We start from the raw sequence: 17,500 nt of genomic DNA, 5'->3' as shown, positions 1-17,500 counted from the left end.
ATAGACACACCAACTTCCACTCATAAGGATTAGCTTCTGGTCATCGTTGGGACACTTGCCAGCCTTCACTCCTCCACCCCTGACAAAGCCCAGCAAGAGCCAGACATGGAGCTTTTCGCTCCCTTCCTCAAGGGAGGAATCGCCCTCCGAAGCACACTTGCCTGAAGTCCTAAGTCGTACCTCTTGATTCCTTTAGAGCCTAAACCCAAGCTTTAGCACCACGGAAAATTAAAGATTTCTTAACTTCCTTCTGGATATTTGCTGTGTACTTCGAACCAGCAAGCTACTGAAAAATTAGGTTTTCAAATAAATGAATGATTACTGAATTAGGAAATATACGTTATGCACTTTTTCTCTTACCAATGACTGTAAACGTGATGTTTATAACACTGAGGGAATTTGGTCCCATAATTGGAGGGAGAGGAAATGCAGTGCCAACAATTTATTAAAAAATAAAATCTGTAAAAAATCTCTTAAAAAGATTTTCAGTAAAGTATGTGCAACAGGTTTTATTGGTACTTGTTAGCAATGACCTGCATATGTCATTTGTATGAATATGGCCCTATCAAATGCATGATGATGAGACACATTTCACAACGTCGTCCTTTATATAGACTCTATTTATACACGAGGATGAATGAATTGACAAGACAAGAGGTGCGGCATATAGATTTGATATACTGGCATAAATTTAGGATGATCTACATTATTCATAAGTACTGAAGCCACAAATGAGATATGTAACAACATCCAAAATGAGTGTCAATAGAATCTGTTCCCGCAGTGCACCATCATATATTCCTATCTGTCATGTATTCCTTAGAAATTTCTCCTTCTAAGAAATCTGGTGTTCTCAGTCTGGAAAGCAACGTTGCCTTGGGATCTGCGATAAGACTTGCTGGGAAGAACAAGCTTTCAGAAAACTGTCTAAAAAGAACTGGACAGAAAACACAAAGTATTTCCTGCTCCTAAATTATTACCTCTTTTTCCAATCCAGCTGTGCCACAGTTGGGGACCCAAAAGTTATTTGGATCAGATCAATTTCTTGGTGTCTTAAAAACTGCAAAATCAAAACTAAAACAATTGAAGTGTCACCAGTCCAGCAGGCAACAGATACGACAGAACTGACAAATAAACTAAACCCAAGTCTATTTTTACAGACCAAAGAGGTGGAGGGATGCAAGTCTACATTTTGGAAAACACATATGAGCTAAAACCTCGGCTATTTTGAAGCTCGCTCGTCATTAATGTACATTTTAAAAAGGTTTAATTTACGACAAGTGCACCTGGTATAGGATTTGATTATTCTCTTTATTGCCACAGTATCTCAGGCACAAAGCTGTGTGTATTCAGCATAAAACCTATTTCTTTTTTCAGATGGGTGAAACTGTTTACAGAGTAGTGGTTGTCAGAAACCAAGAAACGGAAGGAGTGTGCAAGAGTGGTATAAAAATATTAATGACCACTTTCATGCCAGATACAAACCAGAAGCTCTCCACAGAAGCCCTTAACCTTCCATTTGAAAGGGAACTAAGTGTTTTCACCTGCTAAAATCTCGGTCTGGATTTCAGATGAGTGACCTCGGCCTGAAAGATTTTGTTTCCTATCTGAACCATCCAATCACTCACACCTATCTCTCTGTTTCAACAAATACACAAGTGTTACTGAAACACAAGTCATAAATAAGGTCTTACACTGCCAAGTAAAATAAAAAATGCTTACTGTCTTTAATATTTTTAATTTTACAACATATCAATATTATTTAGTTTTACAATTACAAAGATTTTAAACATGTTCTTTTCACTAATATAAGAAAATATGTGCATGAAAACTACTTGTGGAAAAATCTATTTTAGGGTAAGTGTACAGTAAAGAAAAAAAAGGAAAGGTACCTGGAATTTCGGTGAAAGACTCTCCAAGGATAGACACGCAAAAAGGTAGATCTTTCTCTTTCAGTTTCAACAGGACTTTAAAGAACGTTTCAGGATCTTTGTCGTGTTCCCTTAAAACAAACAGAACTTATCTCAGTATCATTTATGCTTACTTGTGGAACTGTTGGTCTGGTTTTTTTTATCAGAACAGTATTTCTCTTAAATTGTACTTTTGGGGACTAAATGTCATCAGCGTAATTTCCCTCTTTGCTCACGCCGCATGGTTAAACCGTTTCCTTAACCCAGCACTCGGGATCAAAACTCAGTTTCATCAGACTTTTATCTCTCTTCCCTGTCTTCAGATGATGCCTTTACTCTTCCAAGTACCAACTTTGAAAGTGAGAAGGACTGAGTAATAGCTCACCTAGCTGAAGGCAAAATCATGCTAAAAAAAGGAGAAAGGAGGAAACCCAAGATTTTTTAAATTTTTTTTTCCCCTGTCAAAAAATACGCATACAATCTCCGTTACAGTTTACCCCCTTTTTCAGGAGGAACAGGTTAATCAAAAACTCTTGCTAAAACCATAGGACTTCCCAAACTAGAATTTTATGAATCCATGCTGCACTAATGTAAAGCTTCTGATCGATTCCGTGCTTTAGGTAAAGAAGAAAGGAATAAACTAGCACGAAGCATTTTCTACCTTTAGACTTTTAAGGAGTTAACTGGAAGTTAAAACAGGAAGTAAGAAACCTGTAGTTATTTATAATCTCAGCAGAAGATAATAATAAAGGTTTGTATGGGTATGACACTCAAAACACAAGGTTGGTTATCCAAAAAGAAAAGAAAAAGACAATTTGCTAATCTATGTTCTTTACTAGCACAGAATGAAAGGTTCAAAAGATACCACAGATGATCTAAATTTCCCAAATTCGGTAAGTTATATTAAAAATGAAATGAGATAATTCCCCCACTCCAAGGTGAATATTCTATCTTGCATTTAATTACTCTGCTTTAAATTATTGTATTTCAGACAGATGTGCACCATATGTCTTTAAAATATTTTGGTTTTATTTATTATTTAGAAAATTCCACTGTTTTCCTTCCTGTATTAAGGGAAAATCTATAGCTCAGCTGTCCTGGTGTCTTTCTTCACAGACTAATTTTGTAGAATGAATCTGTAGGTTTGACACACTGCTATATGAAAGATTAATAATTATATCATTCAGGAAATCTGAAGCCAAATGACATCTGCAGCTCTACATGTGTTAATTTCTCATTCAGTCAATATTTTTGGTTTAGGGAATTAAAACAAATTAATCGTATAATTAATGTGACTTCCCTAGGCTGAGAAATCTCCAGGAATTGTGGAGTTTTCAGAATTAGTTGCATTTTCTTAAAATAAAGCCAGACAATAATTACTTTAAGAAGTCCTCCATCTCCCAGATTTGTTTTGTTCCCAATAATAAGGAGGAATGCAACTGCATAAGCTTCGTAATTTGTTTCACATCTGTGAACCAGGAGTTTTCACGGTGGTTCCAGTAACCGAAGTGGCTATGAGCGCTGGCTCGGAGCGAGCATTTCTTCCAGTCGCAAAGATCCCAGAACTACCTACTACTTTGCTCACATCCTCGTGCTTAAACCAGCCACCTGTTTTTGGTAGGTACACCGTGCGCAGAACCACGTCGCCAGCGTTTCAGTCCCCTCCAAATGCCCGGCCGAAAGAGCCAAAATGGGATTACAATCGAGGATTCCGACTCGGCTGGAAGGGAACAGCTCTGTCAGAAACATGTCAGTGTAATTCATCATAATGTTTCCCGTTAGCCTCAGTTTCCCCCAGGCGGGTTTTCGGTGGGTGCTCTCTAATTGATCCTGCTGAGCCCACCCCGTATGTGATGCTCATCCGAAACCTCCCCGTCCGGAGAGCAGACAGCCTCGACAGACAGAGCCACGACGCTCCCAGGGATCTTTCCAAGCTCCTCAGAGCCGCGCTATCGGCTTCGCAGTCACAAAAAGTCCTTCCAGCAAAGGATATGCTTTCCCTCTCCCTTTCCAGAAGAGACCAGGGGTCCCAGAGGCAGCCAAAAGTGGAGGATGCTGTTGGAGCCACATTGTCAAGGAGCTGGCAGGAGAATACGGAGCCTTACAGCTCGTCGAAGCCACATAAGCTGCACATATTTAGGAAAACTGATAGGAATTGGAAGTTGCAGCTTTGTTTAATAGGTGGGGAAGAACAGAAGGAAAATTTGGCACCCAGAAGGAATGCTGAAAGGGGAAACGTTTCCTCTGCACTGGAGCCTCTCTTATGGGTTTTCTGCTGGAGGTGATCCTCCTTCCATATCCCCTTTTAAAATAGTTTGCTTTTATGTGATACTCACAGATTTTAATGACATGTTTTGCGAATTGTGTAGCTTTTCTATTTGGGAGGTCATCTTACTCGATTTATCGGTTCCTGTGACTTTTCCACATCACAACCGTTTTATTTTCGGTTAAGACCTACAGAGAGCTTCTAGCACGTGCATCTACAGATCACAATGTATTATTATCCTTGCAAGTTAGTAAAGGTAGAGCTGCTCCTGGTAGAAAGCAACTAATAGTACAAGACCACCTCTTTACTGCATCAAAAAGAAGAGAGCTCTGTTTCTTGGCTGACATGGAGACAATCATATACAATCCAGTCTGCCTTACTCAGCAACAACTGCTAAACACACCAGATTGTCATAGCAGTGATCGTGGAAAAAGATGAACACAATATGGAATGTCTGTTCTGTAAAGATCTGCTCAAAATGACGTGCACTTTTGGCTGCATCTGTTGCATTTTTGAGTTTTATTAAACAGTATTAATTATATATACTCCATTTCCTGAAGAAAAACTGCAAAACTGTATAAAAGCCTGATATTAAAATGCAAACTTTTCTTTCAAGACACTGTGTTTGGGGAAAAATTAAGCTAATGTGATTCTAGGGTCTGCCTTTGTTGTTTAGTTTAGGTATTTGAAATGCATCTAGTAAAGGAAAACAAGAACTGGGCATGGTATGAAAATGCTCTAAATTTCATCGTTAAGAACATGAAGACATCAGAATGACCACGCTCCAGTTGTAAATTCCACAAAACAGACACAGGCACCATACCTATACTCGGATTTGAGAGCACTGCCACTGGAGACCTTCAATCTCCATGTTTAGATACTGCACCTTAAAAATTTTTACCCAGGATTACTCGAGGCTTTTTTTATTTTTGAGTCTAAAACACATTTTAAGAGAGACATTTGAAGTCTCTCTTAAGAACTGGCTGAGGTTTAGTGGTCTGGGTATGGGAACGTGGCCCAGGGTTCAGCCTGATTTATTGACTTCCCTTTGTAATCTGAAATAAAACTTTCAAGACGTTCCTTGAAATGGGGAATGGGAGGGTGCTGGTATCAGCAGCACCAGTATTGAGCCTCCATTATTTCTGCCTTAGATTTTTTGTTTATAAAATGGGTGTGACAGTATTATTTTTTCACCACAGAAGGATGCTGTCAGGATTAATTGATGACTTGACATCCCTCTTTTCAGCCTAAAATGATGAAAAAAAGCAACTTCACAGCACTACGATGATGCTTCTCTATACAATCAATGGCAACAGGCTTCAAAACACCCTTCTGCTATTCAGGGATTTTGTGAATTCAGCCTGAGCCCTCGAGCCCTGCCCATTGCTGGAACTGGAAGGAGAGTGCACAGAGACCAGCTAAACTGGAGTCGTTCCCTGGGGCTGCAGGATACCCACACCCCTGACCAGTGATGGGAAACACATTTAAAAAAAAAAAATAGAAAAGAAATTGCAGAATTTGGCCCTTTACATTATTCAGTGCATATTCATCTCTTGAATTTGAGTGAAATTCAGTAAGAGACCCATATGGTCTTCTGTGACTAAAGTTTAATTTTTTAAGTATATGTAAACTTATCATACATGGTGATAATCACAGCTATTTTGGATCTGGAGGAAGACACATATAGCTATGCAATTAGACAGTAGAAGAGTTGTGGAAAAGAGACAGGACTTGCTCAAAGGGGCAAAATAACTGTAGTCTATTTAAAAAAATATATTAAAACCTACGGTTTATGCAAGTTAATCAGTAACATAAAAGTGCCAAACTAGGGAAGAAAGTCTTAATATTTCAGAAAATACTGCGTAAGGGGTACGTAATGCTTGTGATATCAACAGCTCTGTTGTGCCATCTCTTAAGGTGCTACATATTCTGAAAGGGTTACAAATAAGCTCAGCTAAAAGCAACATTAAAAGGGTTGATCTTAATCTTCTTAGGACATTTAGCATGGGAGATTTTCAGTGGCAGAGAATCCCAAATTGTGAGGGCACGCAGTAATATTTTACTTTTTACAGTGCCTTAAATCCAAGCAATTCAAATCCAAACAAGATGGGTGCATCTCCTTCTGCCTCCCCGTTTTGTAAAATCACCTGAATGTCAGATGGGTAAAGGCGGGAAATGGCACTACTAAACCAGGTACAAAATCTTCAGAAGTTACAGCAGCATTTCAATTTTTTTAATATTTTTTTAGGATATATAGCAAGAGCTAAAAGACAGATTTCTGCCTACCTGCAATTATTGCTAGCAAATCGCTGATAAAATAGGCCACTGAAGTATCGCTCATTATTTATGAAGCTGGGCAGCAGTCGTGGAGACAGGACTGGCGAGCCAAGAGACATCCAGGGAGGAGAAAAAGGGACACGGGACATCGGCAGGGAAAGGCACAGGCACGGCCACGGCACAGGGAATGCGTGAGGAGCAGGGATGGGGCTGGGAAGTCCATGAGCACAGAATCAATAATTAAAAGTGAAGGAAACGAAGTTTCTCAGACACAGACCTTGAAGTGGATGACAGCGATCCTTTAGTTTTGGGAAAGTGAAATAGCGAGGAGTGAGTCTGGCAGCAAACAGGGCAGACGAGATGGGCAAAACAATGCAAAGGGGAAGAGAATCACAAGAAAAGAAAAAAATAATTAAAAAATACAAATATTCAAGTTGAAAACTAAAAAATTATGGCATATCCAAACCTGGGGTGGGGGGGGAGATAAATATGGGTAAATAGGAGTGAAAAAGGAAAAGGCATAGGCTTGGGAAAAATGAAAGAATACAGAAAAATCAGACTTGGAGATAGGGAGAAGCTGCAGAGAGCATTTGAGAGTGCTATCAGTGGTAGAGAAAAGGTCAGAAAAAGATCAGTAAAGATATAAATTAGGAAGCAAAAATAAAACTGCATGGCAATTAAAGGAGGGGAACCGAAGAAGAGGAGACTAAAGAGAGCAAAGGCACGCAACGGTGTTAGCAGGGAAGCACAGCGCAGTGAGGATGGAGAACAAAAGCACCACGGAGGAAAAGGTAGAAAACATGCAAAATCCCTTGTAAAAGTTAACATTTTTGAAGGAATGAAGGTGAAGAAAAGCAGGGGCAGTGGCTGGTGCTGAGAGAGGGCTGCGAGGCGAGAGCTGCACCTCTATCACACCCAGAGCCAGGAGCTGGAAGGTGCCTTTATCCCAGTAACGTTCTTCGTTTGGGTGATAACGGCAGGAACTTGAGGTTCTTTACTGGTTTGACTGATACGGTACAGACTTGGGGAGGGTGATGAAGGATGCCACGGGCTGATAAGAGGACTCATATGACATCAGCCTCCTGTTGACCCTGTATCTGTCCAGGGCATTCTCAAGGAGCGAACGGCAGCACATCAATAAATGGTGCAGCCTTTGCATGCACACTCTGCTGGAGTAAAAACAGGGCTCCGTTTCAAGTCAGACGTAACCTAAAGAACAATATCCGAGATTTTTTCACTGCATTATACTATCTACTATATTACACTTTGGTATTTCACATCAAATCTTGAGCTCAGAAAAATCTGAATATAGGTTGATTCTAATCTAATAAAGCTAGAAAGTAGCAGCATAATCACAAAAAATAAGCCTGGCCTTCAAAACAGAGAATTGCCGAGTTCTGGTCTTTTCCTGATACTGATTTCCCATGAGACGGCTCTGCCCAGGTTTCCCCATCTGTAAGATACAGTCTTACAGGAGCTTTCATTTACAGAAATGTGGTGAGGATTGGAGTCAGTAAATACTTCAGGGGGATAATATTCTTCTTAAAGTAAGAGGACTCATGCTACAAGCCTATTCAATGTACCAAATGAAATACATTCTAGTAATTATTTTCACAGAGGACAGAGGACTTACCTAAATCAAATGACTTTAATGTACATTTTCTATGTTAAGATTGGGAAAAAAAAAAGCAGACAAAAAAATTAAAATTCTAATACCAAATTTCTGGTAACAATGCTCATGATAACTGCAAAAGAGGAAATATTACTGCCGGGAAAGAGCTATTAGAAAAGAAACAGGGGAAAAAGAAGTAACTATGAAAATGCAAACATGAAGGAAAAGTTAATTGCTTTCCATTTATTCAATTTATCACAGGATTTTTCCATCTTTTTACATTTCGAATATGAGGTAGAGGTAGACTGTAAGTATGTAGTTAAGTCCAATGAGTTTTCTTTTTCAGCTGATATGCTTACAAAATGTCTTTGCTGTAATTGTGCCTCTAAACATTGTCTGGCATCATCAACATCAAAAGTTACCACAATATCTAATCCCCCCTCAGTTAATAGAAAATGGAGTCAAGTAGAAGAAAATGTTTTTGCATAAGTGCCACTGGAAAAAAGGAACCTAGAGAATAAATTTGAGCTAGCAATTTGGAGGTCCTACAAGCAAAAAAGGTCCCGATCTTTGCCCGTGCTCGCAAAACACCTCTGCAAGCCAAGGAATTAAAAAATGGCACTAGAGAGGCAAAAAGCAGCCAAAGAGTACCGGCAAATACAGTGTTTTATTTTCTATTATAGCCCGTGACGTATTTACAGTGAGGAGCGTGTATTTTACCTCCTGATTTTTTCAAATTGCTGGCCTGAGAAAAATGGGTGGCATTTTGCTTTACGCTGGAAAAGCATTTTCTCCTATCTTGTGTTATCTAGAAGAGATTCATAAAAAAAGAACCTTGGGAGTTTATTGTTTAGATTCTTCTTCTTCTCCCCTCACAGTTCATGAAGAAAAAACTCAAAATAAAATATTGCGCATTCTCTAACCAAAGAAACCTCAGGATCAGCATCAGTCATTGAGCCTCCTGCTTATTTCCTAAAGAGAGATTAACCTTTGAAGACAAAGACCGGCGTTTGGTCTCAGTTACCTTGGTATAAAAATCAATGCACTTTTATTCAGATGCCTTTTCGTTTCTTTTACTCCAACTTAAGAGAGCCTAGCTTTTCACAAGTATAGGATTCAGATAAAAAAACATTTTACTTGAATTTGCAACACAACCCAATAACTGCTGTGGACTACCCCCAAATAGTTTCTTTTTAAAAAAAAAATATTAACTTCCTTTTGTGTTCCAAAGGTAACATAACAAATGGTTTCCTGTTGTTGTGAGGCAAGATAAAATAATCTGAGTGACCCTGACAGCCCTGATAACCATACACAATATATCCTATTGTAATTCAATATACTATAAAAAAGTCGTGTCATGGTAATAATAGATGGGCATGAATATGATAAAAGTGAATAAAAATCTACTCAGGTGGTTCCTTGGAAGAACAGAAGAAGAATCAAACATAAGTTACTACATAAAAACTACTTTACTACACGTTTGCCTGGGAATGGCAAGCCCACCATAAAAGACCCTCTGTGATTTCCGTGGTGGACTCACATCACCAAACTACAACTACGTAACACTCCCCCGGATACACTGCCTGGGCCAAAAAATAAGTCCTGGTCCTTCCTGAGTAATACCCCAAGAGGAATTAGCTCAGGTACCTAATAAAACTCACCCTTTTTGGATTTGTGAAGCTGTCATCTCCAAGGATGAAGCTCTTAAGCAGGAACCTTCTTGGCACCAAGACCAAGGCTTCAAACTAATTATTCAACAAGATTAAAGTAACTACAAATCTCACCGCTTTCAGAAGGAAGAATCAACTCATTTAATTGAGTCGGTTTTTGCACAAACACAACTGAGAAAAAGCAGAGATTAGAGGACAAAGGGAGGAAAAAAAGGGTGGAAACATGGAGAAAAGGAAAGCAGGGGAGGAGAAGAACGGAAAGGGAGAATCTTCTAGAAAAATTCTGCCAAAAGGTTTCCAGAACATCCAAAGAACAAGATTTAAAAAAAAAAAAACCCAACACTGCCCAGCAAAACTGCAAACCATATCTTGCATATGTCAAATTTCAAATAAGCCTCTGTTTTAAGTATTTGAACCTCTTTTTGGTTTAGAGTAAGAACTGAATATTTGGATGCATTTGATTTTGAGTCAAGGATACGCCTCTTGTTGCATGTGTTGGAAGTCTTCCTGAAAATGTAGCCAAGCCTTTGAAAAATTTCTTTTTGTGCCTAGTCACCGAACGGTCCACGTGTCTCGGGCATACCTTAGGCTAAAGCTGAGTAAACCAGTCTTACTGTCGCAGGTCAGGCTGCTAAAACCCAGGCAGGATCTAACATCTGAACTGAAAACACAGATCTTGTCTTCACTTTCAGTGACTCCTCTACTGCATTCAGAATAAAATTATTGGACTTTGCAGAATAAAGAACTGCTTTATAGGCATTGAAAATAAGGAACAACAAGAAAATGGAAGATTTGGTTAAGAAAATAAAGTAGTATAAGAGATGGGTTGAAGAGGCAGAAAGCAGTAATAGTAATGCGTGCTTTTCTAGTTTGACTAAAACTCTTCGATGAGGACCAGAAAAAAGCAAAGAGGACAAATAAGATCCGATCAAATATGACCAGCAACGCAAGAATAGCATGGCAAAGAAACAGTGAACTGAGCGAAGAAGTAAAGGAGATGGAGAAAAGATACAACACAAGGCCAGTTCATACAGGGAAAAAGTGAAATGAGTGTAAAAGACCAAGAGGCCAACAGAGTCAGGTTGGACAACGGGGCTTAGGAGAAACAAGGGACCAATGTGTTGTAGAAGGTCCCTTGCACAGGTAGGGAGTGAAACGATGGAGACAGAGTAAGGCTAAGAGCCTAGAGAAGAGTGAGACGCAAATTTGCTGCACAAGGGGACTATACATAGAGGAGATGCCCGAGGAACTGAGCCTGGCGAAGACAGAAGGAAGAGGTTTGAAAGAGAAAGGCCAAGACCAGCTTGGGTGAATGGAGCAGAAAAGGATTGCTTTGACAGCAACAGGTGGAAGAGTCCCCTTCCTTCAGAGTCTTGAGAGGACTCCTCGGTCCCACCAGTTCACATGCTTGGTTTCGCAGTTGTCCCAGAGAAGACAGACACCACAAAATGAGCTTCCCACCATGGAAAAAGGGAGAGACAAGCTTACTGGAGCTTTTATGGCAAACTGTGATACATCTATCCCAAACTTAAATCATCTTCAAATGTCCACGTGATGCAGTTGCGGTCTTACATTAACTCAAAATCAGTTTTTCAACTATGGCTGAAGCATTTATTGTAACAGGCTTCAGAGGATGGCACTTAAGTGGCTGCTCTGCGAGCACCTGGAGAGCCCAGAGGGAACGAAGAAGGAAGGTTTCTGCATGTGATATTTTAAGCAGAATCTTGATGTTATTTAACTTGTTTCTCATATTTAAGAAAAGAGGTACATCAGAGTGCAAAACCATCCCATGGAGCAGAAAACCACTCACAGGGCTTGAATTTTGCTTTCGTTACAGGTAACAGTGCTCTTACAATCTGATACAAGGGCTTACTGCATGCACCCCAGGTAAGATGCTGCTTCAACCTTGACTTTCCAGCAGTGGAAAAAAGGTTTACACCAAATTGCTCTAAACACAATGAGAAGCAGAATTGGGCCACAGCGCTTAAATATAGAAAAGAGAGTGCTTAGAAGAAGAGAAAAAACTGAGTGTATTTGGGGAAGCAGCGAGTAAAAAAATAAGTTTTATTTTAATACGATTCTTTTTCAGCATATTAAGTTCTCCAGTATCAGAATGAAGTCTGCTAAAAGTTAGTAAATAAAGGCTTTCAGGAGAGCTTTATTAAATCACTTATGACTTATCGAGTTAAAACTCCCACTCAGATATCTTAATAAAACTTCCAGAAAATATATTTAATTTTCCTGAAATCAGAAGCCAATTACTAACTACAGGAGTTACTGTTGGCTACACCACTGATCAGCTTTCTGTAAATAGAATATTTACCAACAACTTGAATTAGTTCTCTAAAGTTTCAGTTTCTGAAGGTCAAATAACTATGTAACTGCTTAATAAAGAAGCAAAGAAGTACCTCTAAATATCTTCAAGCTCTGATGGGCTTATATTCCGCTCCTTAGGTGAGGTATTAGCAAAGCTTATTTATTTTCATTTCCAAGGCTTTTATTTGCTCATTCCCTTGTGGTAAAGCTGATTTCCATGATGATTCCCTTCTTAATTTTAATACCCTTTTTACTCATCATATAGACATAAGAATTTTCCATAAAATAATGAAACCCTTCCAAAGGAAATGAAGACAACTAGGAGAGGAAAGTAAACTACAGCTTACTTTCCCCCCCCCCCCCAATTAATTGATCCACTGTCATATGCGAAAGATTTTTTTTAATGCAAGGAAAATAAGGTTAATTAACATAAACCCTCTCACTCCTTGAGATGTTGAATTTTGTATTTTATCCATGCTGCCTTAAGTGCCTTGATTTCCCAGTAATGACCTAGTTCTCCTAATGAGTAACATTAACCCCTGGCTGTAGCTGTCCAGGACTTAATTGTCAACTGGAGCTGAAATAGGAGAGTTTGCCGATCAGCAGGTATGTGGTATATTAACTCATGTCATTTCAGACCCTAATAAATAAATCTGTTGCTAAGGCAACAGGAACATCAGCTGTATCGCTTTTTTCTCCCCCCTCCCTTTAAAGGAAACTGCCTTTCACACCGAGCTTTTAAAAAAGGAAATTAACTACATGTAACCGTAATTAGAAGAAACATCGTTTCTCATCTCAGAAACATATCTACATTAATGGAAAAAGGCATTCAAAGAGAGGACTGCTTTCTACTGTGACCAGGGTAACTGAAATTATTTCCCTTAACTGAGGGAATGCAATTTGAAGTACACATCTGAGTGAGAACAGATCACAAAATATTTTAGCTCTTTGTGTTTCTGAGATAGTTTCCCTCTCCTTTAGTACACCGCTGATGCCAACCGAGCAAACTGCTTCAACTACTAATCAGGAGTCCAGGCAATTGAAACCACAGGAGAAAAAAACCCACTCAAACCCAAACACCTTCGCTAACCTCTGTGAATCTTTTCAATATGATTGGTAGACATGGAATCTTCCGGAAAGCTAAAAAACATCCCATTTTCAGCTCATCAGCTCTACCCGCTAATGAAAATTTAAGTACCCATTTTAAACGTAGATGCTGTTGCTCTTCCCTGTCCCACGGAGGCAGTTACCTGATGGGAAAAGCAAGAGGATGCTGGGGCAACACAAATGCATCTCCAAAGGCACAGAGGATTTGGCGAGCAAAGCTGGGAACTCACTTTCTGCCTCAGTTTCTCCACCTCTAAGATCCCATCCTGAACAGTTAGTCCGAGACTGACAGATTCAAGGTTTTATAGAAAGGCAAAGCGTATACAAGTGCAGGTAGTAGAAATATTTTTTGTGTTCCATAAGGTTTGGGAAGGAAGATTTTGGTACTCTTTGGGGGTGATGCACTACTGAGGTCTCTCAGCACCTCACAGGTGAATGTCACAGCCCTCACTTAATTCCTGCCATTCTATCACAGGATGAAGTGTTTGTCTTAAAATTTTCAAAATTGATAGGTTTCTGTTTAGTTTGTGACTACAGGACAGTTCTTCTGAATCTCTAGCTACCCACATCTCAATCAGAGATCAGGTAGGAAGGGAACTGAAGAGAAGTTCATAAAACCAATTACTGCTCTTGGAACACTTACTATAGGCTCTGCCCATACTATAAACATAACAAACTACTCAAAATTATATCTGGCTTTTTAGCTGAAAACTAGAGAGGTAATACAAAGCACCTTTTTTGCCATTATCAAAATTAGAGATGTTTTCTCCTCTGGACTATCAACTTTTTAGAACCCTTTGAGAAAACATGCTATAAGACAGAAAAAATGGTGCTGAGATGTCCACTACAGCAGGAGTACTTTCACACCTCAGAGGTCTTCGCTACATGCTGAACATTTCTACAAGCTCTTAAAAACAGTGATCAAGGAATAGTGCATCCACTGGAAGTGTTCAATACCCCAAATCCCCGGCCGTGGGAAGAAACTTCAAGGTTAGACTTCACTGAACGAACAACCAGGGAACGGATACTTCCAAACTGCCCTGCCAGTTAACATTTAAATCTGAACTTCTCAGAGTATTTAATTAACTTTCTTATTTGCTACTTATAAAAAACTAGTACCTGCTCTCAAACTTAACCCCAGCTTGCATGAAAGTGAAGTTAGACTACTTTTGCTTGAGGTGTTCAAGAAGTGAGGGTGTCAGCTTCCATTTAATCAGATGTCTTTATGTACTCTTTTGTGGCACTGGTTCATCTGTATTGCAGCCCTGGTGAACACCGTTTTCTTTGGGAGTATTAGACAGCTCTTCTTAGACACAGCTAAAATTTTTCATTTTGAAATTGTTAATTTTACATCCTATGGGCTTTTTTACTGTACCTGGTATCTTTTTTGTTAAGGCTGTATAAACACTTGCATTTTAAGCCGTTGTTTTCGGTCTGTCTTATCCATCCACCACGTTCACCTTTTTGGATTGAATCTGCCAGAATCAGTTGCTTTTCAAAGATGAGGTTTCCTTGCAGGAACTCATTCCCCATTCAGCACGGCTCTAGAGCCAAACTCTCCACGGCCTTCCCGTGGAAATGGGCAGAACAGACTCAGTCAGCTACGATTTCCCTGAAATGGGGGATCTGCTTTCTTTTGACAATACACGACGACTGCCCTCCTTACGTGACACCGCCTGAGCGGCCACCTGGCAGGGAGGAGTAGGACCACGGCCCTTTCTTCTACACACTCTCTGCAGGCTGTTTACAACCTTCAGGATGCCTGTTGAGGCTAATAGTATTGATGGGTACTCAAAGGTGATTTCTAGGTGGAGTGCCTACTCTTTCACCTTTTGCTGTTTTGCCATACAGGCATCTTGACGGGATGAACTTTGGTCAAAACTATCAGACGGCGTGAGGAAAGTATGACTTGGGTATAGATTCACTGTATTCTCAAATGTCTCTACATCAAGTAGTTTTGAGTTCTGAATTTAAAGGCAAGAAGTAACTACCCAAATTCTGTATTGCACTGCCAAGATGAAGAGGAACAAGGCGCTACCATTAAAAAAATGCCTTTCCAGGCTCCCCTCCCTCGCAGCTTGCAGAGGACTTGTGCTCAGCTCACTGATGAAGAGCTGCCCCATCACAACACCGCACTATCTGGGACAAGCCCTTCCCAAGGACTTGCTCCTGAGCGAAGGAGACCATGTCCTCACGGTGGGCAACCACACGTTAGTACAGCAACAGCGATGACAAAACAAGCTTTCTTCCGTGGACTCATTTCTTCTTCAGCTCTTTGACTTTATGATACTCTACATTAAAAACAGGCAACTGGGCACAGTGCTATCTCTGTACACATCGTTCTCCCTTACACCAGAAATCTTCAGATAATTTTTGCAATCTAGATTTTTTTTTTTTCTTCTGAATTTCCTCATCGTGACTTCCACCACCGTTCCTCCTGCTCCTGTATCTCCTGCCCCACGTCCTTCCCCACGCTCTTGTCACACACTGGTACGTACAGACACGAGATAACGGGCTTATCTGATCTTCCACGTGAATTGATAGCAGCTATTTGTTTGCATGTGTGTGTAAATTCTCGCAGATTCCCCGTGTGATCTTTTATCACACCCGTACAATTAGGGGAAGAAGAATTGATTTCTGACAATTTTCTCTTATCAAGTCTTTAACTGCTGAGATGATACAGCACACACAGGGAAAAAGAAAAAACATGAGGCTTGGGTGAATGCCTTGAGTTAAAAGAAGTACTACAGGTCTTCGCCATGAAGGAGACACGTAAAGAGCCTCCAGCCTTATAATAAAATTACGAACGTGTCACCTGGATGACATGACTGCGGTTGGGGGTGCAGCAGGTCTGCAGGCTCACGTGCAGAAAGAGCTGAGGAACACGCTGGTGTACCCCAGTTACAGCAAAAACACCTTTGGCAAGTGTCTGTGGGCTCGTTGCGGGGTACTGGGAGGGAATAACGTACATGCCTAAATGCTGGTGGGGTAGTTTTGGGGGGGGGGGGAGATGAGGATCGTGCCACACTGGTCACTGTCGTCTCCTTAATATACTCATCCTTCACCAAATGGACATTTTATCACCTTGCAATGAAAACCTGTGGGACACTACAAACCACTGACCCGATGTGGGAACTTTGTCCATCGATCACCAGAATTTTACTCTCCGTTTCCAGCAAAGCCCATCCGCATAAAGGGAAGAGCGATTCCGTGGTGTAGCCCTCGCAAGAAAGCAGCTCGGAAACCCGTCGCAGCCTTTTATCCGGATCCTTGGCCATAAGTCTTTTCTATTAGCAGCGCCTTGCTATAGATGTTTATAACAAAACATTAAAGACTTGGTGAGAAAGGAGAAAACAAATTACTCTGCGGAGAACCTAGCAACTCCGCTAACATACTGTCAGTTATTTATCTGCTGTCGGCAGAGGTTGCGCACTGTAATCCTCGACAGGCTTGGATTCGGGGGGGATGGAGAGAAGGGGCAGGGATTGCATCGGAGGGCCTGTTCTCATGCAAAGACATTCTAACACCGATTTAAAGTGAGAACGTGTCTGCTAGAGAATGTCGCTTTTGATTTTGATGCATTTCCAAGCAGGCAGGGCCTACGTTGGGTTGACTTAGCGGGAGAGGTGTGGGGGCTAATGCTGTATTTTAGGGTGCCGGCGGTCCCCGCGAAGCGCTAACGCAAACGAGGTCAGCGTCGCTTTGTTTCGAGGTTTTCTGTAACAACAGCACGACTTCGCAAAGATACGGGTTTTTTTTAATGGTTTAGCCGAAGGGGGTTTTTGTTAGGTGAAGGGGAACACAGGAACATAAAAACAACCAAAAAAAAAAAAGAATCTTCCTTTTCTATTTTTTTTTTTTCCCCCAAAATGAAAACCACATGTAAATCATCAGGGTAGACAATGGTCGTTAAGTATTATTGTATAGGACAATATCTGTGAGCGCTTCGTGCTGGAATACGAGCAGGATACCACTGCCAATGTTTTACACAGAAAAACCCCCTCGCACATTACAACACTTGGCTAAAATTAGTCCTCTTTACGAAGAGGCTCGCGTTAGGCCTAAGAAGGGGATGCTTTTAACTGCTGATGCCTGAATAAGGCACGCGACGCGGTCGTCTCTAATAAGGCGACGAGTGCTTGTTTTTTGGCTACGCTGCACGGTGAAGGGGCTGCTTCCAGCCCCTTGTTTTCACCTGTGCCGCCTGGGCTGAGGATGCTCGGATGCTCGGCTGATGCTCAACCGGCATCTTAATTTTCTAATTCATATTCCTCACTTAAAAATAAACCGTATTTTTTTTATGAGCGAATTTACATAAATCAGTTGCTAAAGCATCCTAACA

The 17,500-nt window shown here is 40.5% G+C and overlaps 1 protein-coding gene across 11 annotated transcripts in view; it reads right to left on the bottom strand.

The window, feature by feature from the left end:
• Positions 1 to 17,500, bottom strand: part of GTDC1 (glycosyltransferase like domain containing 1) — a 185,623-nt gene that overhangs the window by 16,222 nt on the left and 151,901 nt on the right. For all 11 annotated transcript variants that reach the window (XR_011324266.1, XM_069780753.1, XM_069780757.1 and 8 more), the window contains one exon: positions 1,893 to 2,002. Coding sequence is in view for 10 of the 11 variants with exons in the window: in XM_069780753.1 (XP_069636854.1) it covers positions 1,893 to 2,002 (110 nt within the window). In the remaining variant the exon portion in view is untranslated. The remainder of the gene's footprint in view (positions 1 to 1,892; positions 2,003 to 17,500) is intronic.

The sequence above is a fragment of the Haliaeetus albicilla genome, chromosome 4 (assembly GCF_947461875.1).
Source record: "Haliaeetus albicilla chromosome 4, bHalAlb1.1, whole genome shotgun sequence".
Lineage (NCBI taxonomy): Eukaryota > Metazoa > Chordata > Aves > Accipitriformes > Accipitridae > Haliaeetus > Haliaeetus albicilla.
The sequence above is the reverse complement of the archived record's forward strand: the minus strand, read 5'-3'. Positions and strand labels throughout refer to the sequence as shown.